Source organism: Cherax quadricarinatus, chromosome 36 (genome assembly GCF_038502225.1).
Source record: "Cherax quadricarinatus isolate ZL_2023a chromosome 36, ASM3850222v1, whole genome shotgun sequence".
NCBI classification, from domain to species: domain Eukaryota; kingdom Metazoa; phylum Arthropoda; class Malacostraca; order Decapoda; family Parastacidae; genus Cherax; species Cherax quadricarinatus.
Window position 1 is genome coordinate 8357938 of NC_091327.1, and position 20238 is coordinate 8378175.

At 38.2% G+C, this 20238-nt stretch overlaps 1 protein-coding gene across 1 annotated transcript in view; it reads left to right on the forward strand.

Annotated features, from left to right (window-relative positions):
- The window catches only part of LOC128691320 (intersectin-1-like), a 285912-nt gene extending 266507 nt beyond the window's left edge, over positions 1-19405 (forward strand). Inside the window, exon 9 of the mRNA XM_070091639.1 lies at positions 19226-19405. Within this exon, the coding sequence (XP_069947740.1) occupies positions 19226-19291 (66 nt within the window). The 3' untranslated portion in view covers positions 19292-19405. The remainder of the gene's footprint in view (positions 1-19225) is intronic.
- The last annotated feature ends 833 nt before the right edge of the window (positions 19406-20238 follow it).

Below are 20238 nucleotides of genomic sequence, written 5' to 3' on the forward strand. Positions count from 1 at the left end.
AACCTGAGCCTCACTATCCTCGGAAAACCTCTTCACTCCTTTCAGTAACCTACCTCCTATGCCATGCACCTGCCACATTGCCCCACTATCCACCCTGTCATTTGCCTTTTCCAAATCAATGCCACAAAAACCTCTCTACCCTTATCTAAATACTGTTCACCTATATGTTTCACTGTAAACACTTGATCTACGTACCCCCTACCTTTCCTAAAGCCTCCTTGTTCATCTGCTATCCTACTCTCTGTCTTACTCTTAATTCTTTCAATAATAACTCTACCATACACTTTACCAGGTATACTCAACAGACTTATTCCCCTATAATTTTTGCAGTCTCTTTTATCCCCTTTGCTTTTATACAAAGGAACTATGCATGCTCTCTGCAAATCCCTAGGTACCTTACACTCTTCCATACATTTATTAACCCTCCCCGGGTTTCCGACGTACTAGTATGGCTTACGCGCCAGGGTTATTTACGTACTAGTACGCGTAAATTCTAGCGCCTTCAGATCACACGGGAAAAGGCTGATAGGCCTGGATGTGAGAGAATGGGTGTGTGTGGTCGGTGTGCATGGTAGAAAAAAAATCTGGAACCCAGTGGCGCGTTGTGGGAATGCCATTTCAGTAGACCTTGTTCACCATGCCTCGCGGTAAGAAACTCCTCACTCCTTGGCGAACTGGGACACTTTTGTTTCCCAGTGACAGTTCTAATACAGATGGATGTGCCAGTGAAGATGAGTTTCAAGGTTTTGATGAGGTTTTGACCGAAACTAATGAACAAAACTTTATAGCATCTATGAATAACATCAATTGGCAAAATGAGCTCGAACCATATACAGATATTTATTTATTTATTTATTTATTTAGTAATTTTAGCATACATACAGAGGTACAAAAAAATACAGGTAAGAGCAGCATGCCAAAGCCACTTATATGCATAGCATTACGGGCTGGCTTAAAATTAACTTAAGATTAACTAAGCAATGATGAAATCAGTGATAAAACATTATTGTAAACAGATAACTATAAAGCACAAATGAGTATTACAAAGACAGGTCATATGGTTGCATGCATTGCTGTACATTCAGTCGAATGGAGTATTCTGATAGGTAGTGTATTTAAAAAAATAACAAAGTTAGATTGGGTCCTAGGTTTAGCATTTGTGTGATATAATTGTGAGTAACATATAGGATATACAATTTATAAGGTTCAGTTATTCAGTATTTATTTGGTTTTGAGTGAGTAAGTGATCTTTGAGAAGACACTTGAATTTATAAACAGGTAGTGTTTCTTTTATATTTACAGGTAATGAATTCCAGATTTTAGGGCCTTTTATGTGCATTGAGTTTTTGCATAGCGTGAGATGGACACGAGGAACATCAAAGAGTGATCTGTGCCTTGTGTTATGGTCATGTGTTCTGTTGAGGTTGGCAAGGAGATGTTTGAGGGGAGGGTTAATATCAGAGTTAAGTGTTCTATGTATGTAATAGGTGCAGTAATAAGTATGGATGTTTTGTATGGTGAGTAGTTTGAGTGTTTTGAATATTGGTGGAGTGTGCTGCCTGTAGTGAGAATTTGTTATCATTCTAACTGCAGCCTTTTGTTGGGTAATTAGTGGTCTGAGATGGTTAATTGTTGTTGAGCCCCATGCACAAATTCCATAGGTGAGATAAGGGTAAATAAGAGAGTGATAAAGGGCCAGGAGGGCTGACTGTGGAACATAGTACCATATCTTCGATAGTATGCCTATGGTCTTGGAAATTTTCTTAGAAATTTGTTGTATATGTGTATGAAATTTGAGTCTATTATCAAGGTGGATTCCTAAGAATATTCCCTCTGTTAGCTTTGTGATAGGTGATCTGTTTATCGTTATGTTAAGAGGTACATCTGTAGCTCTGTTACCAAACTGAATGAAGTAGGTTTTGTCAGTGTTTAGTGTAAGTTTGTTAGTCCTCATCCAGGTAGATATTTTCTGTAATTCGGTGTTTACAGTATTGGCTAGCATGACTGGGCTCGGGTGAGAGAAGACGTATGTAGTGTCATCTGCAAAAAGTGTGGGTTTGAGTAATTGCGAAGCATTTGGTAGGTCATTTATGTATAGGAGAAAGAGAAGAGGGCCAAGGACACTTCCCTGTGGGACACCAACTGTAATTGGTTGAGCGGAAGAGCTTGCCCCATTTGCGTACACATATTGGCTTCTGTTGCTGAGGTATGACTTGAGGTAGTTGAGGGAGTGCCCTCTAATACCATAGTGTGACAATTTTACGTGGAGCAAGTCATGGTCAACTGTATCAAAAGCTTTACGTAAGTCAATGAAGATCCCCAGTGGGACTTCTTTTTTCTCTATTGCAGTGTATATATGTTCTAGCATGTGTATAATAGTATCATTAGTATTTTTATTAGGCCTGAATCCAAATTGGCAGGGGTTGAGAATGTTTTGGGAGATGAGGTAGGAGTAGATTCGTTTATGAATTAATTTTTCGAAGATTTTTGAGAGAGGGTGTAAATTGGATATTGGCCTATAGTTATTCAACTCTGTTTGGTCTCCTCCTTTATGGATCGGGGTGACCCTTGCTATTTTGAGAGCTGTAGGGAAGGTGGAGGATTCAATGGATTTGTTAAAGAGTGTTGCAATGATTGGTGATAGTACTTGTGACACTTTTTTGTATATGAAGGGTGGTAAGGTATTTAAATCTCCAGCCTTGTTTTTTAGTGTGTTGATAATAAGGGAGACTTCGTATGGGTTAGTCGGAGCTAGGAACAGTGTGTTCGGGTAGTTGCCAGTGAGGTAGTCATTTGGTGGGGTATCTGAGCTTGGGATTTTATTGGCAAGGTTTTGTCCTATAGTGGAGAAGAAATCATTGAGTCTGTTTGCTGCTTCTGTTGGTGGGAGTTGGGGTTCATCTGATTTTGCTAATTTTATTTCGCTATTTCGTGATATCTTTTTTGTTCCCAGAATTTCTGATAGGGTCTTCCAGGTCTTTTTTATATCACCTCGTAAGTTGGATAATCTGTTCTCATAATACTGTTTTTTTGCCCTTCTTATCAGGCTGGTTAGGATTGACGAGTAACGTTTTGTCGGTCTCTGGTTATGTGACCCATTCTGTACTGTTTTTCATATCGGTGTTTTGTATTTATGGATTTGAGAATACTGGGTGTTAGCCAGGGACTGTTCAGTCTCTTAGCTGTCATCTGTTTAGTTTTTTGAGGGCAGTGCTTGTTATAGAGGTATTGGGTCTTTTTTAGAAAATTATTAAAACATTCGTCAATATCTGTATAGATTTCTAGCTCAGTGTGCCAGTCAATGTTTGTTACTGCTGTTGTGAAGTTATTAATGGCTGCCTCATTGTGAAGTCTGAAGGTGACTTTAGTAGTGTCTTGGGGTATTTTACCAAGAGTTGTTATGAGGAAAGTAGGGTAGTGGTCTGTGGTATTATCTGTAATTATGCCTGATTTTAAAGGGGATATGGTGTTGGTCCAGATGTGGTCAAGTAGGGAAACACTAGTCTCCGTAACTCTTGTAGGTTTTGTTACTGTTGGTAGCAACATGCAGTTACTCATTGTGTTTGTGAATTCAGTAACGTGTGGGTCCTGGTCTTGCAGGAGATTTATATTGAAGTCACCTGAGAGTAGTAAGTGATCTTTGTTCATGCGTGCATCAGTTATCATACTTCCTAGGTTTTGACTAAATTGGCTAATGTTTGATTGTGGAACTCTGTAGATGTTTATCACTGTGAGAGGTTTTTGTAGGTATTTGGATTTGAATTTAGCTATTATATATTCCCCATGTTCATCCCTTGTGCAAGTATTAGTGATACATTCTAGTTGGTGTGAGTAGTATATAGCTGTGCCACCCTCTTGTTGGTCTGGCCTACAGTTGTGTATGGCTGTGTAACCAGGAATGGCATAGACATCTGTAGTATCAGGCTTTAGCCAGGTTTCAGTTAGTGTAATGATGGACATATTGGCCTGCAAGGAATTTAGTAATGCTATGAGGTCATTGTAATGCTTGCTTAAAGATCTGATATTGTAGTTAAAGGTAGTTATGTTGTTGTTGGCTCTGAGAAGTGCCTTTGATTGTTCTGCTGTGTAGTAATTACAGTAACTGTTTGAATCATTTAAGTCATTAAATAAGAGGTTGGTATCAGGATCAATGCTTGTAATCATAAGATTTGTAGTGAATCTATAGTTAGAATTAAGTATAAAACAAATATTCTAAAGCTAAAAAAATAGCACCTGAATTATTTAACAAATGTAAAAATAATGAGCTAGGGTAGTTTTTTAAAGCTAAAATAAAGGAGACAATATAAAAGGGACTAAAATAATTTGTGGTGAACAAATAAAGTGATGATCAAATAATGGAGCTTGGGAATATGATAGTAGGTAGTACTTTAAAGATAATTCTTTAAAGTTAGAATTATAATATAAAATTATGATATAAAAGGGACTAATATAAGTTGTTGCGAACAATAAAGTGGTAATCAAATAATTGCACTAAGGTCTAATATAATGACTTTTGTGGAGTTTATGTTTTGAGCTAGAATGAGCTATAGTACAACTAGATTTGATCTAATAATATAACAATACAAATTAAAAATAGCACCAGTCTCTCACTAGTAATTGCAATATGGTCTAATATAATGAATTTGGTATTGACTATAGTACAACTGAGTTTAATCTAATAATATAAAAAAGGCACAAGACTCTCAATTGTAATTGCACTAAGGTGTTATGTAAGTTGTTTACAAGAATTAGAGTATAACTAGATTTAAATTGACAAGATAAAATATACAAGTTAAGGTAGCAAAAGAACAAAAAAAAGTAGAAAAAAAAAATATATGAGGTAGTTGGTACTAGTTAGCAAAAGATAGTTAAGGGCCTTGAACAATAATATAATTGAAATATACACTAATTGCACACACAATATAGTCACTAAGATATGAAAACAATCTTAGAGTAGGAATTATAATATAAACTTATAATATAAAAATACAAATTGAAATGGTACTTGCAATTGCACTAGAGTCTGGTATAGGTTGTTGACAAGATCAGGAGTATAACTAGATTTAAATTGACAAAATATAATTCGCAATTAAAGTACCAAAAGAATAATAGTAAAAAATAACAAGGGTAATGTCTTGGTTATAATATGATAGTAAGATGGTAGACAGGTACACAGGTACACAGGTACAAAGGATAATATAAAGGTTGGAGTTGAATATACAAACTTGAAAATTTGGCAACAAAATGTTATGGGAAGTATAAAATAAGTAAAATTGACTGGTAGTAAATATGGTGTTTAACCCTTTCAGGGTCCGTCCCGTAGATCTACGGTTTTACGTTCAGGGTCCAAACCGTAGATCTACGCCATGAGTTCAGCTCACTCTGATAAACTGTGAGTGGTACATTTGGGCCTAGATATGAGAGAATACATCTATGTGGTATGTGTGCACCACATAAAACAGATCCTGCAGCACACTGTGTATAATGAGAGAAAAAAAATGAAATCATGATTTTTCGATTAAAACAGCAACTTTGCAGTGTTTTTTCGTATGTTTTTTATAGATGTATTTGCGATTTCTTGGTCTCATTTGATAGAATGGAAGACATATTACAGAAATAGAGATGATTTTGATTGGTTTTAGCACTGGAAATGGCTTGAAACTGAGCTCAAAGTAGCAGAAATGTTAAATTTTTGCCGATATTCAAGAGTAAACAAACGACCTCACACGTCTAATACACGTCAGCTGGTGGGTCTAATATACATTCACAAATATGGTGATGATATTTATACAATCATTACAGTATTGCATAACAGTAAATCTTCTATTTTTTGGTGTGAATAAAAATTCATTATGTGAATAAAAAATCAAAATGGAATTTATTTGTAAAGCCTCAAAACATAACTAATGAACAGAGGAAATGTTAGTTTAGTGCCAGGAATACCTACATTGTTCATTCTGGACCCTATTTTGAAATTGGAATATTTTGAACTTTGTGTTAAATTGGCCAAATTAACAATTTCCGATCACTTTATTTTGTAGTTGAAACAGTTGACTTGGCAATTTCTTGTGCTCAATCGATAGAATAGAAGTAATACTAGTGAAATAGCTAAGAATTTGGTTGATTGGAATAATGTAATTGGCCTAAAATGGGAGTCAAAGTCGGCAAAATCGCCAATTCGTAAATATCGCTGACACATCAAAATTCGCGAGAGCATAATTTCGTCAATTTTCCACCAAATTTCGTACTTTTTGTTTTATTACCTTCACAAAAAGATTCTCTACGATTTCATAAGAAAAAATAACAAATTTTTTTTTTTTAAATTCTTGGACACTGGTGCGTGACTCCAGATTTGGGCCTTGGACCCTGAAAGGGTTAATAAAATTTTAGTAAGTAAGAATGATTACAAAAAAGTGAAAAAGTAATGTTTATTTCATTCAATATTGCACTGGTAGTTATACTAGAGGTTATATGGCAGTACAAGGTAATTAAGAGTACTCTAAGATAGTAAATGTGGTATTAAAACAGGTAAAGGTAATTAGACAAGTAATGGTTATTAAATATCAAAAATGTTAAGAGTAAATTGAAATTATAGTAAAAATGATAATTATTAATTTTAGTAAGTAATATCAATTGATAGTATTTAAAAAAAATATGAGGTAGTAATATGGACAGAGAAAGTATCAATTCAGCTTATGTTTAAGCAAACAATAGTAAATAAGAAAATTACATAAGGTGACTTATGCTTACTAGTAAAATCACAAAATGAGGTAGTTGATTATTTAATTACTAAGAGATTGTACAATGAAATTTGAACAATAATGGAGCAAAACATACACTACACTACGTAGGCTTTTAGGTTGGACATTGTTTAGTTATTCTCTGTAAGATTAGTATCCCTGAGAAATCGTGATAGATCATTCTCGTTCGTGATTGTGTACAGTTGACCTACATTTGTTTTCCTAACAAGAATTTTCCCATATCGTGTGAAGCATTGGTGTATTGTGTCATTATTCTCCCGCTTAAGTTTTCTGACTCTATACAGGAGGTTCTGACGTTTTTTGGTAAGACACTCGTTTATGTATACCTCTTTCTTTACTTTAATAGATGCAATAATTAAGTCTTTTTTCCTGTCATGTGAGTGGAATCTAAGCATAACACTTTTTCTATCATGGGATCCTAGTAACCTGGCTTCTTTTATTTCTGACTCTGGTACAATAACACTTGTTTGGTCCTTTATGATCTGCTGAGTAATTTCTTTACTGTTTGTTTGGTTCATATCACTGGGAAAAAGTGGACTGTTAACTATTACTGCGTCCGATAGTTTATCTTGTTCAGTTTTATCTTCTTGGAGAGCAAAGTAGTCACTGAACTGGTTATCTAAGTTGTTCTTCCATTCTTTTACTGCTTCTTCAACCTTTGTATTAAGAGATATTATTTGTTGGGAATGTATAAATAATTTTCTGAAAAAAGCCCAATGCCTCTATAACAGACATTGCCCCAGAAAAACTAAACAGATCACAGCAAAGAAACTGAATAATCCCTGGCTAACACCAAGCATCCTCAAATCCATTAACACAAAGCACAAATATGAAAAACAGTATAGAATGAGTCAAATAACTAGAGAACAGTCAAAAAGTTACACGTCAGCACTTACCAGCCTGATAAGAAGGTCAAAAAAATTGTATTATGAAAATAGATTACATAACATCAAAGGTGATTTGAAAAAAACTTGGAAAACTCTATCTAAAATCCTTGGAACTAAAAAGTTATCCAAAAACAAAACAATCAAACTAGCAAAATCAGTTGAACCTCTACTCGCTCCAACCAAAACAGCAGACTTGATGTTTTCTTCTCCACCATAGGAAAAAATCTAGCAAACAAAATACCAAGCACAAACACCCGTCCATCAGACTATCTCATAGGTACCTACCCAAATACACTATTCCTAGCTCCAACCAACCCCATTGAAGTTACGCTCATCATAAACACCCTTAAAAACATGGCAGGAGACATAACCAACTTGCCTGCTTTTATGTTCAAAAAAGCTTCTCAAGTATTGTCACCAATTATTGCAATGCTCTTTAACAAATCCATTGAATCATCTACCTTCCCAACAATCCTCAAAATAGTGAGGGTCACTCCAAGCCATAAAGGAGGTGACCAAGCTGACTTGAATAACTATAGACCAATATCTAACTTACCACTGCTCTCTAAAATCTTTGAAAAATTAATTCATAAAGTATCTATTCCTACCTCGTTTCACACAACATATTAAACCCTTGTCAGTTTGGATTCAGGAATAATAAAAGCACAAATGATGCTATCATACACATGCTAGAACTAATATATATACCGCACTTGAAAAGAAAGAAGTCCCGCTGGGAATTTTCATTGATTTATGTAAAGCTTTTGATACAGTCGACCATGAACTGCTGTACTCCAAATTAATGCACTATGGTATCAGAGGCCACTCCCTCAACTACCTAAAGTCATACCTTAGTAACAGAACTCAATATGTGTATGCAAATGATGCAAACTCTTCCACCCAACCAATCACAGTAGGAGTCCCACAAGGAAGCGTCCTTGGACCACTCCTTTTTCTCATCTACATCAATGATCTACCAAATGCATCACAGCTACTCAAACCCATATTATTTGCAGATGACACTACATATGTCTTTTCCCACCCAAACACAGTCATACTAGCAAACAGTCAGTGCTGAATTACAGAAAATATCTGCCTGGATGATGACAAACAAACTTACCCTGAACACTGATAAAACCTATTTCATTCAGTTTGGAAACAAAGCTGCAAATGATCCAATTAACATAATGCTAAATGGATCATCAGTCACAAGACTCACAGAGGGAAAATTCCTAGGTATCCACCTTGACAGTAGCCTTAAGTTCCGGACACATATACAACAAATCACCAAGAAAATCTCCAAGACTGTAGGCATACTGTCAAAGATAAGGTACTACGTTCCACAATCAGCTCTCCTGGCACTGTACCATTCACTCATATACCCTTATCTTACATATGGAGTTTGTGCATGGGGATCAACAACATTAAATCACCTAAATAACAAAAAAAGGCACAATACCGTGACTGGAACGATACACAAATAACCCGCACATAGAAGAGAGGAGCTTACGACGACGTTTCGTTCTAACTTGGACCATTTATAAAGTCACACTATCCAGAAGTGGAGCAGGACGGCTATATATAGGCAGGAAGAGGTAGTGGTGGTAGTAGTAGTAGTAGTGGTAGTAGTGGGGAGCTAAGGAGGAGGAGCCAGTCAAATATAAAGAAAGGGGAGCACTGCAAGGGAGCTAGGTGCCCACAGTAGGAGAGCAAGTGCACAGAGGTGGGGGGAAGGGGAAGTGATGAAATAATAAATAAATAATGAAGGAACAGAAACACGCGACAGAAGAAAGACAAAAAAAGGAAAGAGGAAAGGGGAAGAGGGAGAAGAAGAAAAAGAAAAAATGAGGAATCAGGTTAAGTCACGAGTGTTCTGAAGTTTGGAGCATTTTACAATGTAGTGGGACAGGAAGGCATCTACAGAGACGACGCCAGGACTAAGATTCATACAAGGAAAGTTGTGTATTAGAGAGGATTCAACAAGATGGCGACTGTTAAAGTTGGAAGTAGGGAAGACAGTTTTAGCAGAAGACCAGTCTGTAGGATGGCTGTGATCTCTGACGTGACAGAAAAGAGCATTGTTAGTGTCAGCAAGCCTAACACTATTTTTGTGCTCTTTAAGTCTGTCAGAAAGAGATCAGCCAGTTTCTCCAAAGTATTGAAGAGGACAGGAGGAGCAAGAAATAGAGTAGACACCAGGAACATCTGTAGAGGGAGGAGAGGTATGAACGAGATTAGTGCGAAGAGTGTTAGTCTGGTGGAAAGTAAGCTTGATGTCTAAGGGACGGAGAGAATTGTTGAGATTAGAAAGACCGGAAATGTAGGGAAGGCAGAGGACAGAAGAGTTCCCAGGAGGCAAAGGGCAGCAGTAAGAATTACTATAACAAATTCCCACTCCCGCCAGCATACTCCACCAAATTTCAAAAGTCTGTGTCTGCTCACCATTACGAACATCCATACTTATTCATGTGCCTACTACATACACAAAACAATACATGCAAATATAAACCTCCCACTCAAACTTCTCCTCACCAACCTAAACAGGACACATGACCACAACACAAGACACAGATCTGTTTTTGATATACAGGTCCTCCATCACAAATCCGGCATCATTGGGACCTGTAGTGTGCCAGATTACTGAGTTTGCCGGATTACAGAGTGGTTAGGTTAGAATACACGTAATAAAATTAAACTTGACCTACACAAAGTTCATTGAACATCGGCAAAAATCGAACATTTCCTCTACTTTGAGCTCAATTTCAAGGTACTTTTTTTCATGAAAGCAATCAAAATCATGTCCATTTCTTTAATGTATCGTCCATTCTATCAAATGAGTCCAAAAAAATGAGAATACAGTGGACCCTCGACATTCGATACTAATCCGTTCCTGAGAGCTATTGAATGTCGAAAATATCGAAAGTCGAATTGATTTTCCCCATAAGAAATAATGGAAATCAAATTAATCCATGTAAGACACGCAAAAGTATGAAAAAAAAAAATTACCACATGAAATATTAAGTTTAATGCAAGAGAATAATTATAATAACAACAATAACAATAGATTAATAACAATAGAATAATTGACACTTACCATTAATAAAGATCTGGTGATGATTGATGGGATGGGAGGAGGGGAGAGTGTGGATGGTGTTAGTGTTTAGAAGGGGAATCCCCTTCCATTATAACTTGAATTGGCAGCCTCACCATGCCTTACCACACTGTGTATGCCACTAGGATTCTTAAATCTTTCAAACCAACCTTTGCTGGCCTTAAATTCACTCACATCACCACTAGTTGCAGGCAATTTCTTTACCAAATCATCATGCACTCTTACACACGCACTCCACTTTTGTACTTTGCAATTATCTCTTTCTTCATTTCAATAGTCATTAGCACCTTTTTTCTTGAAGGGTTGGCACTAGAAGCTTTCTTGGGGCCCATGGTTACTTATTTTGCAGAAACAAGCACCAAAAACAGTGATAATATGGAATGTACCGAATGTATCCTTAGATGCGCACACACTGGCTGGCTTGTAAACACTCGCACACATGGTGCAGTTCAGGCCACACGTGGACACGTCTCATATGAATCGTATTGAATGTCGGGTTTTCCATCGAATGTTGAGGCGAAATTTTTGCATTAAAATGCATCAAATGTCGGATTTATCGAATGTCGATGCCATCAAATGTTGGGGGTCCACTGTACAACCATAAAAAAACATAGGAAAATATACTGCAAGGAGGTGGCTAATTGTTGTACGTTAAGAAGCATCTTTCCATCATACATTGCCCAAGATTTCATATATGGCAAGCCCAAGCCAGGTAATGGAAATAAGTCACTTTGTCTGATTTTTTGGGGTTATCCTAGGTTCTCTATACATACGCTGCTATGTATGATAATCTATGTAACTGTATTTGTGTATACCTGATTAAACTTCTTTACTTCTAGTCTGTCAACCGAGTACAAGAAACCACCCATTCACTTATTTCAACTACCCAATAAAGTGGTCAGAAATTGGCAATTTGGCTGATTTCACACAAATTTCAACAGATGCCAATTTCGTAATAGGGTCCAGAATAAACAATGCAGACATTCCTGGCACTAAAATAACATTTTCTCTGTTCATTAGTCATGGTTCCAGGCCCCTCTTATATTACTCTTGCTTACCATTTGGAATTTTTATTCACAAAAAAATAGATTTACTGTTATGCAGACTCCTGCATTATTGTAATAATTGTATAAATAATGTCAACCCATTCTTGACACCATATTGGAATTTGGACTGTCAGGCGGACAGGTATTGGACTGTGACATCATTTGTTTACTCTTGAGCTTCGCCAAAGAATAGAACATTTTCGCTACTGTGAGTGCAATTTCAAGGTACTTTTCATCATGAAAGCAATCAAAATCATATCTATTTCTGTAATATATCTTTCATTCTATCAAATGAGACCGAAAAAATGAGAATATAACCATAAAAAACATACAAAAATATACCGCTAAGCGGCTGCTAATGGCTGAGAAGTGAACTCCGCTATTTATGGTCTGATTTCTTTCATTTTTGGTGTACATTAAGAAGTATCTTTCCATCATACATTGCCCAAGTTTGAATAACATAACCCAGCAAACAACTGATAAACACGCTAGATAACAGGGATATCTTGCTTCTCCTACTTACACTTTGGTCACACTTCACAGACACGCACATGCATATATATATATATATACATACATCTAGGTTTTTCTCCTTTTTCTAAATAGCTCTTGTTCTTTTTATTTCTTCTATTGTCCATGGGGAAGTGGAAAAGAATCTTTCCTCCGTAAGCCATGCGTGTCGTATGAGGCGACTAAAATGCCGGGAGCAATGGGCTAGTAACCCCTTCTCCTGTATACATTTACTAAAAAAGAGAAGAAGAAAAACTTTATAAAACTGGGATGCTTAAATGTGCGTGGATGTAGTGCGGATGACAAAAAAACAGATGATTGCTGATGTTATGAATGAAAAGAAGTTGGATGTCCTGGCTCTAAGCGAAACAAAGCTGAAGGGGGTAGGAGAGTTTCATTGGAGGGAAATAAATGGGATTAAATCTGGAGTATCTGAGAGAGTTAGAGCAAAGGAAGGGGTAGCAGTAATGTTAAATGATCAGTTATGGAAGGAGAAAAGAGAATATGAATGTGTAAATTCAAGAATTATGTGGATTAAAGTAAAGGTTGGATGCGAGAAGTGGGTCATAATAAGCGTGTATGCACCTGGAGAAGAGAGGAATGCAGAGGAGAGAGAGAGATTTTGGGAGATGTTAAGTGAATGTATAGGAGCCTTTGAACCAAGTGAGAGAGTAATTGTGGTAGGGGACCTGAATGCTAAAGTAGGAGAAACTTTTAGAGAGGGTGTGGTAGGTAAGTTTGGGGTGCCAGGTGTAAATGATAATGGGAGCCCTTTGATTGAACTTTGTATAGAAAGGGGTTTGGTTATAGGTAATACATATTTTAAGAAAAAGAGGATAAATAAGTATACACGATATGATGTAGGGCGAAATGACAGTAGTTTGTTGGATTATGTATTGGTAGATAAAAGACTGTTGAGTAGACTTCAGGATGTACATGTTTATAGAGGGGCCACAGATATATCAGATCACTTTCTAGTTGTAGCTACACTGAGAGTAAAAGGTAGACGGGATACAAGGAGAATAGAAGCATCAGGGAAGAGAGAGGTGAAGGTTTATAAACTAAAAGAGGAGGCAGTTAGGGTAAGATATAAACAGCTATTGGAGGATAGATGGGCTAATGAGAGCATAGGCAATGGGGTCGAAGAGGTATGGGGTAGGATTAAAAATGTAGTGTTAGAGTGTTCAGCAGAAGTTTGTGGTTACAGGAAAGTGGGTGCAGGAGGGAAGAGGAGCGATTGGTGGAATGATGATGTAAAGAGAGTAGTAAGGGAGAAAAAGTTAGCATATGAGAAGTTTTTACAAAGTAGAAGTGATGCAAGGAGGGAAGAGTATATGGAGAAAAAGAGAGAGGTTAAGAGAGTGGTGAAGCAATGTAAAAAGAGAGCAAATGAGAGAGTGGGTGAGATGTTATCAACAAATTTTGTTGAAAATAAGAAAAAGTTTTGGAGTGAGATTAACAAGTTAAGAAAGCCTAGAGAACAAATGGATTTGTCAGTTAAAAATAGGAGAGGAGAGTTATTAAATGGAGAGTTAGAGGTATTGGGAAGATGGAGGGAATATTTTGAGGAATTGTTAAATGTTGATGAAGATAGGGAAGCTGTGATTTCGTGTATAGGGCAAGGAGGAATAACATCTTGTAGGAGTGAGGAAGAGCCAGTTGTGAGTGTGGGGGAAGTTCGTGAGGCAGTAGGTAAAATGAAAGGGGGTAAGGCAGCCGGGATTGATGGGATAAAGATAGAAATGTTAAAAGCAGGTGGGGATATAGTTTTGGAGTGGTTGGTGCAATTATTTAATAAATGTATGGAAGAGGGTAAGGTACCTAGGGATTGGCAGAGAGCATGCATAGTTCCTTTGTATAAAGGCAAAGGGGATAAAAGAGAGTGCAAAAATTATAGGGGGATAAGTCTGTTGAGTGTACCTGGTAAAGTGTATGGTAGAGTTATAATTGAAAGAATTAAGAGTAAGACGGAGAATAGGATAGCAGATGAACAAGGAGGCTTTAGGAAAGGTAGGGGGTGTGTGGACCAGGTGTTTACAGTGAAACATATAAGTGAACAGTATTTAGATAAGGCTAAAGAGGTCTTTGTGGCATTTATGGATTTGGAAAAGGCGTATGACAGGGTGGATAGGGGGGCAATGTGGCAGATGTTGCAAGTGTATGGTGTAGGAGGTAGGTTACTGAAAGCAGTGAAGAGTTTTTACGAGGATAGTGAGGCTCAAGTTAGAGTATGTAGGAAAGAGGGAAATTTTTTCCCAGTAAAAGTAGGCCTTAGACAAGGATGTGTGATGTCACCGTGGTTGTTTAATATATTTATAGATGGGGTTGTAAGAGAAGTAAATGCGAGGGTCTTGGCAAGAGGCGTGGAGTTAAAAGATAAAGAATCACACACAAAGTGGGAGTTGTCACAGCTGCTCTTTGCTGATGACACTGTGCTCTTGGGAGATTCTGAAGAGAAGCTGCAGAGATTGGTGGATGAATTTGGTAGGGTGTGCAAAAGACGAAAATTAAAGGTGAATACAGGAAAGAGTAAGGTTATGAGGATAACAAAAAGATTAGGTGATGAAAGATTGAATATCAGATTGGAGGGAGAGAGTATGGAGGAGGTGAACGTATTCAGATATTTGGGAGTGGACGTGTCAGCGGATGGGTCTATGAAAGATGAGGTGAATCATAGAATTGATGAGGGAAAAAGAGTGAGTGGTGCACTTAGGAGTCTGTGGAGACAAAGAACTTTGTCCTTGGAGGCAAAGAGGGGAATGTATGAGAGTATAGTTTTACCAACGCTCTTATATGGGTGTGAAGCGTGGGTGATGAATGTTGCAGCGAGGAGAAGGCTGGAGGCAGTGGAGATGTCATGTCTGAGGGCAATGTGTGGTGTGAATATAATGCAGAGAATTCGTAGTTTGGAAGTTAGGAGGAGGTGCGGGATTACCAAAACTGTTGTCCAGAGGGCTGAGGAAGGGTTGTTGAGGTGGTTCGGACATGTAGAGAGAATGGAGCGAAACAGAATGACTTCAAGAGTGTATCAGTCTGTAGTGGAAGGAAGGCGGGGTAGGGGTCGGCCTAGGAAGGGTTGGAGGGAGGGGGTAAAGGAGGTTTTGTGTGCGAGGGGCTTGGACTTCCAGCAGGCATGCGTGAGCGTGTTTGATAGGAGTGAATGGAGACAAATGGTTTTTAATACTTGACGTGCTGTTGGAGTGTGAGCAAAGTAACATTTATGAAGGGATTCAGGGAAACCAGCAGGCCGGACTTGAGTCCTGGAGATGGGAAGTACAGTGCCTGCACTCTGAAGGAGGGGTGTTAATGTTGCAGTTTAAAAACTGTAGTGTAAAGCACCCTTCTGGCAAGACAGTGATGGAGTGAATGATGGTGAAAGTTTTTCTTTTTCGGGCCACCCTGCCTTGGTGGGAATCGGCCAGTGTGATAATAATAAATAATAAATAATAATAATTATATCTTTATTTACTACACGTACATGTACAAGGTATACAGGCCTAGCTGACATAAGTGACATACTACTGTATAGAAAGCCACTTGTTATGCAGAGTATTTCAAGAAAATTAGGTCAGTGTCCCAGGATAACACCCACACTAGTTGGCTAACACCCAGGTACCCATTTACTGATGGTTAAACATAGACAACAGGTGTAAAGAAACACACCTAATGTTTCTACCCTGGCTGGGAATCGAATATTTAACAAAAATCATATATGGCTAACCCAAGCCAGGTACTAAAAATAAGCCATGTTGACTTTTTTGGGTTATCCTAGGTTCTCTACACATATGCTGCTATGTGGGATAATCTATATAGTGAAAATAACTTTTTTGTTTCAGGTATATGGTGCAGTATGAGTGTATATCACAGTTACCCCTGTGCTATACTCCGTTTTCTCTAATATAAGCCCCAAGACAGGGATAGGAGAATGGTATTTGTATACCATATCCTCTTCATACCTCCGTCGAACTGCTCAGTATTATGCCAAATATTATTCATTCTGGAGTATTTAACATGTTTTATGTTATTTATATTGTGTATTATGTCATGTTAGATCAGTTGTGATAGGCAAATAACCTGTAGTGTTGATATTAGCGTAATAATCAAGCATATTCTCCTGCTTCATGAGACTGAGCTCATGGCAACCGACAGTGGCTTCAAAGCCACCTTATCTTTAATGGATAATGTACTGTGTAGGTGCTTTACAGAATGAGAAGCATTTCTTTTATTCATTGGAACCATGGCTAGGGCTAAAAGTAAGCAGGTTAAAACAATAAATGGAGAAAAAGAAATTGGAATGACTTATGCAGCAAGTAGTGCCACCAAACAGTACCAGCAGGTTGGTGTGGTGACCCTGGAAATTTGAAATTATGCTAGCCAAAAATTAGTGCCGAATAACTGAAGGAACCAAATAACTGATTGTCGGATTTGTGATGGCGGACCTACAAGCTCTTGAAAATAGTTCCAGTAGCGATAGTGAAGTGGAATATTCTCCAGTGAAGCGTCAGTATATTCGATGGTATATGCGCCCTGGTAGTGTGCCATATGCTATTCCAAGGGGAAGGAGTACATCTCGGAGTATATCCCGTGGCTGTACAACAGGAACAGATAGTGAAAATGAAGATGATAGTGTTGCAATTGAGATGGAAAATGTGCATGGTAGTGGTGGTGCCGGCCGTGAGGCAGCAGCATTGGGCCATGCTGCCACCCACGCTGCTGCCTCAGCTAATCTACAACAAAAGCCACCATCCTCCACCCACCCACCACACCAGCCTCCACAACCACAAACTCCACAACCACAAGCACCTGTCAATATCCAGTACCCACCAGCAAACCGCACCTGGGACTGGCAGGAAGCTGGCAGTTTTGTTCCAAATCCCCATCAGTTTGATGAAAGTCAAAGTGGAATACGGCCATCTTGTACACTTGGGAACAATGCCACTGAACTAGAATGTTTCGAGTTATTCTTTGACGAACCCCTGATGGAAATTATTCTCAGGGAAAGCAACTCATATTTCAACTACACCATGGCAAACACAATACTTTCACCAAAATCACGTCTACACCAGTGGAAGGAGACAACTGTGGCTGAGATGTATCTTTTCTTTGCCACAATAATGCTTATGCCACATGTGTATAAGCACAGTGTCAAATCATACTGGTCAACAGACCGCCTGATTGCAACCCCAGGATTCAGTGATATAATGTGAGTGAATCGATTTGTGCTACTATTACATATGCTTCACTTCTCAGGCAAAACCAGGCCTGACATTAACGACAGGTTATATAAGATTAGGAATGTTTGTGTACCTGAAAAAGATATTCAGTATGTATTTTTATCCCTTCAAGAAGCTTGTTATTGATGAGTCTTTGATTCTGTTCAAAGGAAGTCTCTCATTCAAGCAGTATATACCAGGCAAGAGGAAATGCTTTTGTATAAAGTTATTTGTGCTTTGTGACTGCTACAGTGGTCTTGTATTGGATATTATTGTGTACACCGGAACTTATTCATTGCAAAATACCAGGAAGTTATTGGGCATCTCTGGCGATGTGGTTAGAACAATGATGAAACCACATCTTGGTAAGGGGCATATATTATATACTGATAACTGGTACACAAGCCCCTCACTCGGTGATTTTTTGCAAGTGAACATGACAGATGTGTGTGGCACAGTGCGTGCGAATCGTAAGCATATGCCAAGGTTTGACACTGGCACTTGTAGAGGTGAGGTGCAAGCATTTGCTGCCAATGAATTCATGGCATTTCGGTAGCATGACAAACAAGATGTCACACTGTTGTCATCAGTTCACCCTAACGAAATGACAAACACTGGCAGGCAGAATAGAGAGACCAATGAACTCATTTTAAAACCTGCAGCTGTGATTGATTACACCTTCAAAATGCATTCAGTGGACAAATGTGACATGCAGATTGGGTTTGCTGATTGTGTTTGCAAGAGTTATAAGTGGTACATAAAACTCTTTTTCCATCTTCTGGACATTTCCATGTTCAATGCTTATAATATGTATAAGATGAGGACCAGAAACAAACCACCATATGGCGAATTTTGTTTGTCTGTCATCAGACAAATAGTATTCAAGTACCAAGGAACAACACCTGCAATAGAAAACTGCCCACTAAATTATCAGCAACTACCTTCTTGTCTGAAGCATGGTGATCACTTCCTAACAAAACTGCCTGCTACTGCTTTCAAGAAAAAGGCTCAGAAGAGATGTTACGTCTGTGCACATACAAAAAAATGTCCACAACAACACAGAGACACTCGTTTTATGCGTGAGGAGTGTAAAATACCACTGTGCATGACACCATGTTTCAAAGAGTTTCACAGGCTGCAGAACTTCTAGAAACATGTTCTATGACTGTATATGTGTATATAAAATATAGAAAAATAGTAATAAACAGCATTTTATATTGTTAATTTGTGTATACAATTTTTGTAAACAGTGTAGTGACAACAGTGTTTGTGCAGTTATTGTGTTGTAAATAAAGAGAAAAACTTACACAGTAGTACTCATATTGGTCTCACAGCCATAAAAGTTACTTGATAAAAAAATAAAAAATAATAGAAAAAAGTACAAAAAAGAAAATAAGAAAATACCAGGTTATCGGCAGTCTGCGATGATGCCACATGCGGCTCACTTTCTGTCAACTTTACGCCTCCATATCTCGGTAAGTATTGATGGCAAAAAAAAATTTTTTTAGCCTACAATTTTTAGAAAAAACTATCTTTTCATAAGAAAAAATAATTTTTTTTTTTTTTTTTTTTTTTAATTTCTCGACCCTGGGAGAGGGCCTGTCGACCCTGAAAGGGTTAAATAATAGCACCAACCACTCCAAAACTATATCCCCTCCTGCTTTTAACATTTCTATCTTTATCCTAACAATCCCAGCTGCCTTACCTGGAGGTTACCTGGAGGTTATTCTGGGGATCAACTCCCCCGCGGCCCGGTCCATGACCAGGCCTCCCAATGGATCAGGGCCTGATCAACTAGGCTGTTACTGCTGGCTGCACGCAGTCCAACGTACGAGCCACAGCCCAGCTGATCCGGCACTGACTTTAGGTATCTGTCCAGCGTTGTTAGGTAAGACACATATGCAACAGTTAGGTATCTTTATTATGAAACGTTTCGCCTACACAGTAGGCTTCTTCAGTCAAGTACAGAAAAGTTGATAGAAGCAGAAGATACTTGAAGACGATGTAATCAGTCCATCACCCTTAAAGTTTTGAGGTGGTCAGTCCCTCAGTCTGGAGAAGAGCATTGTTCCATAGTATGAAACAATATGGAGGTGAAGTGACAGAATGGAGCTTTTTATAGCGCCAAGAGGTGAGACGTAGGCCACTAGGAGAGGTAAGAACTCAGATGTTGAAAGGTCAGGTCCCTCTCAAATCCAGCCGCTCTCACTAGTGGAAGTTGTCGAAGTTGATTGCAGGTCTGTACCAAGATACCCTTGTGTTGCAGTGTCTGACAGATTGAACATTAAAATGGTATAAAATACCGACAGGTTGTTAGGTAAGACACATATGCAACAGTTAGGTATCTTTATTATGAAACGTTTCGCCTACACAGTAGGCTTCTTCAGTCAAGTACAGAAAAGTTGATAGAAGCAGAAGATACTTGAAGACGATGTAATCAGTCCATCACCCTTAAAGTTTTGAGGTGGTCAGTCCCTCAGTCTGGAGAAGAGCATTGTTCCATAGTATGAAACAATATGGAGGTGAAGTGACAGAATGGAGCTTTTTATAGCGCCAAGAGGTGAGACGTAGGCCACTAGGAGAGGTAAGAACTCAGATGTTGAAAGGTCAGGTCCCTCTCAAATTCAGCCGCTCTCACTAGTGGAAGTTGTCGAAGTTGATTGCAGGTCTGTACCAAGATACCCTTGTGTTGCAGTGTCTGACAGATTG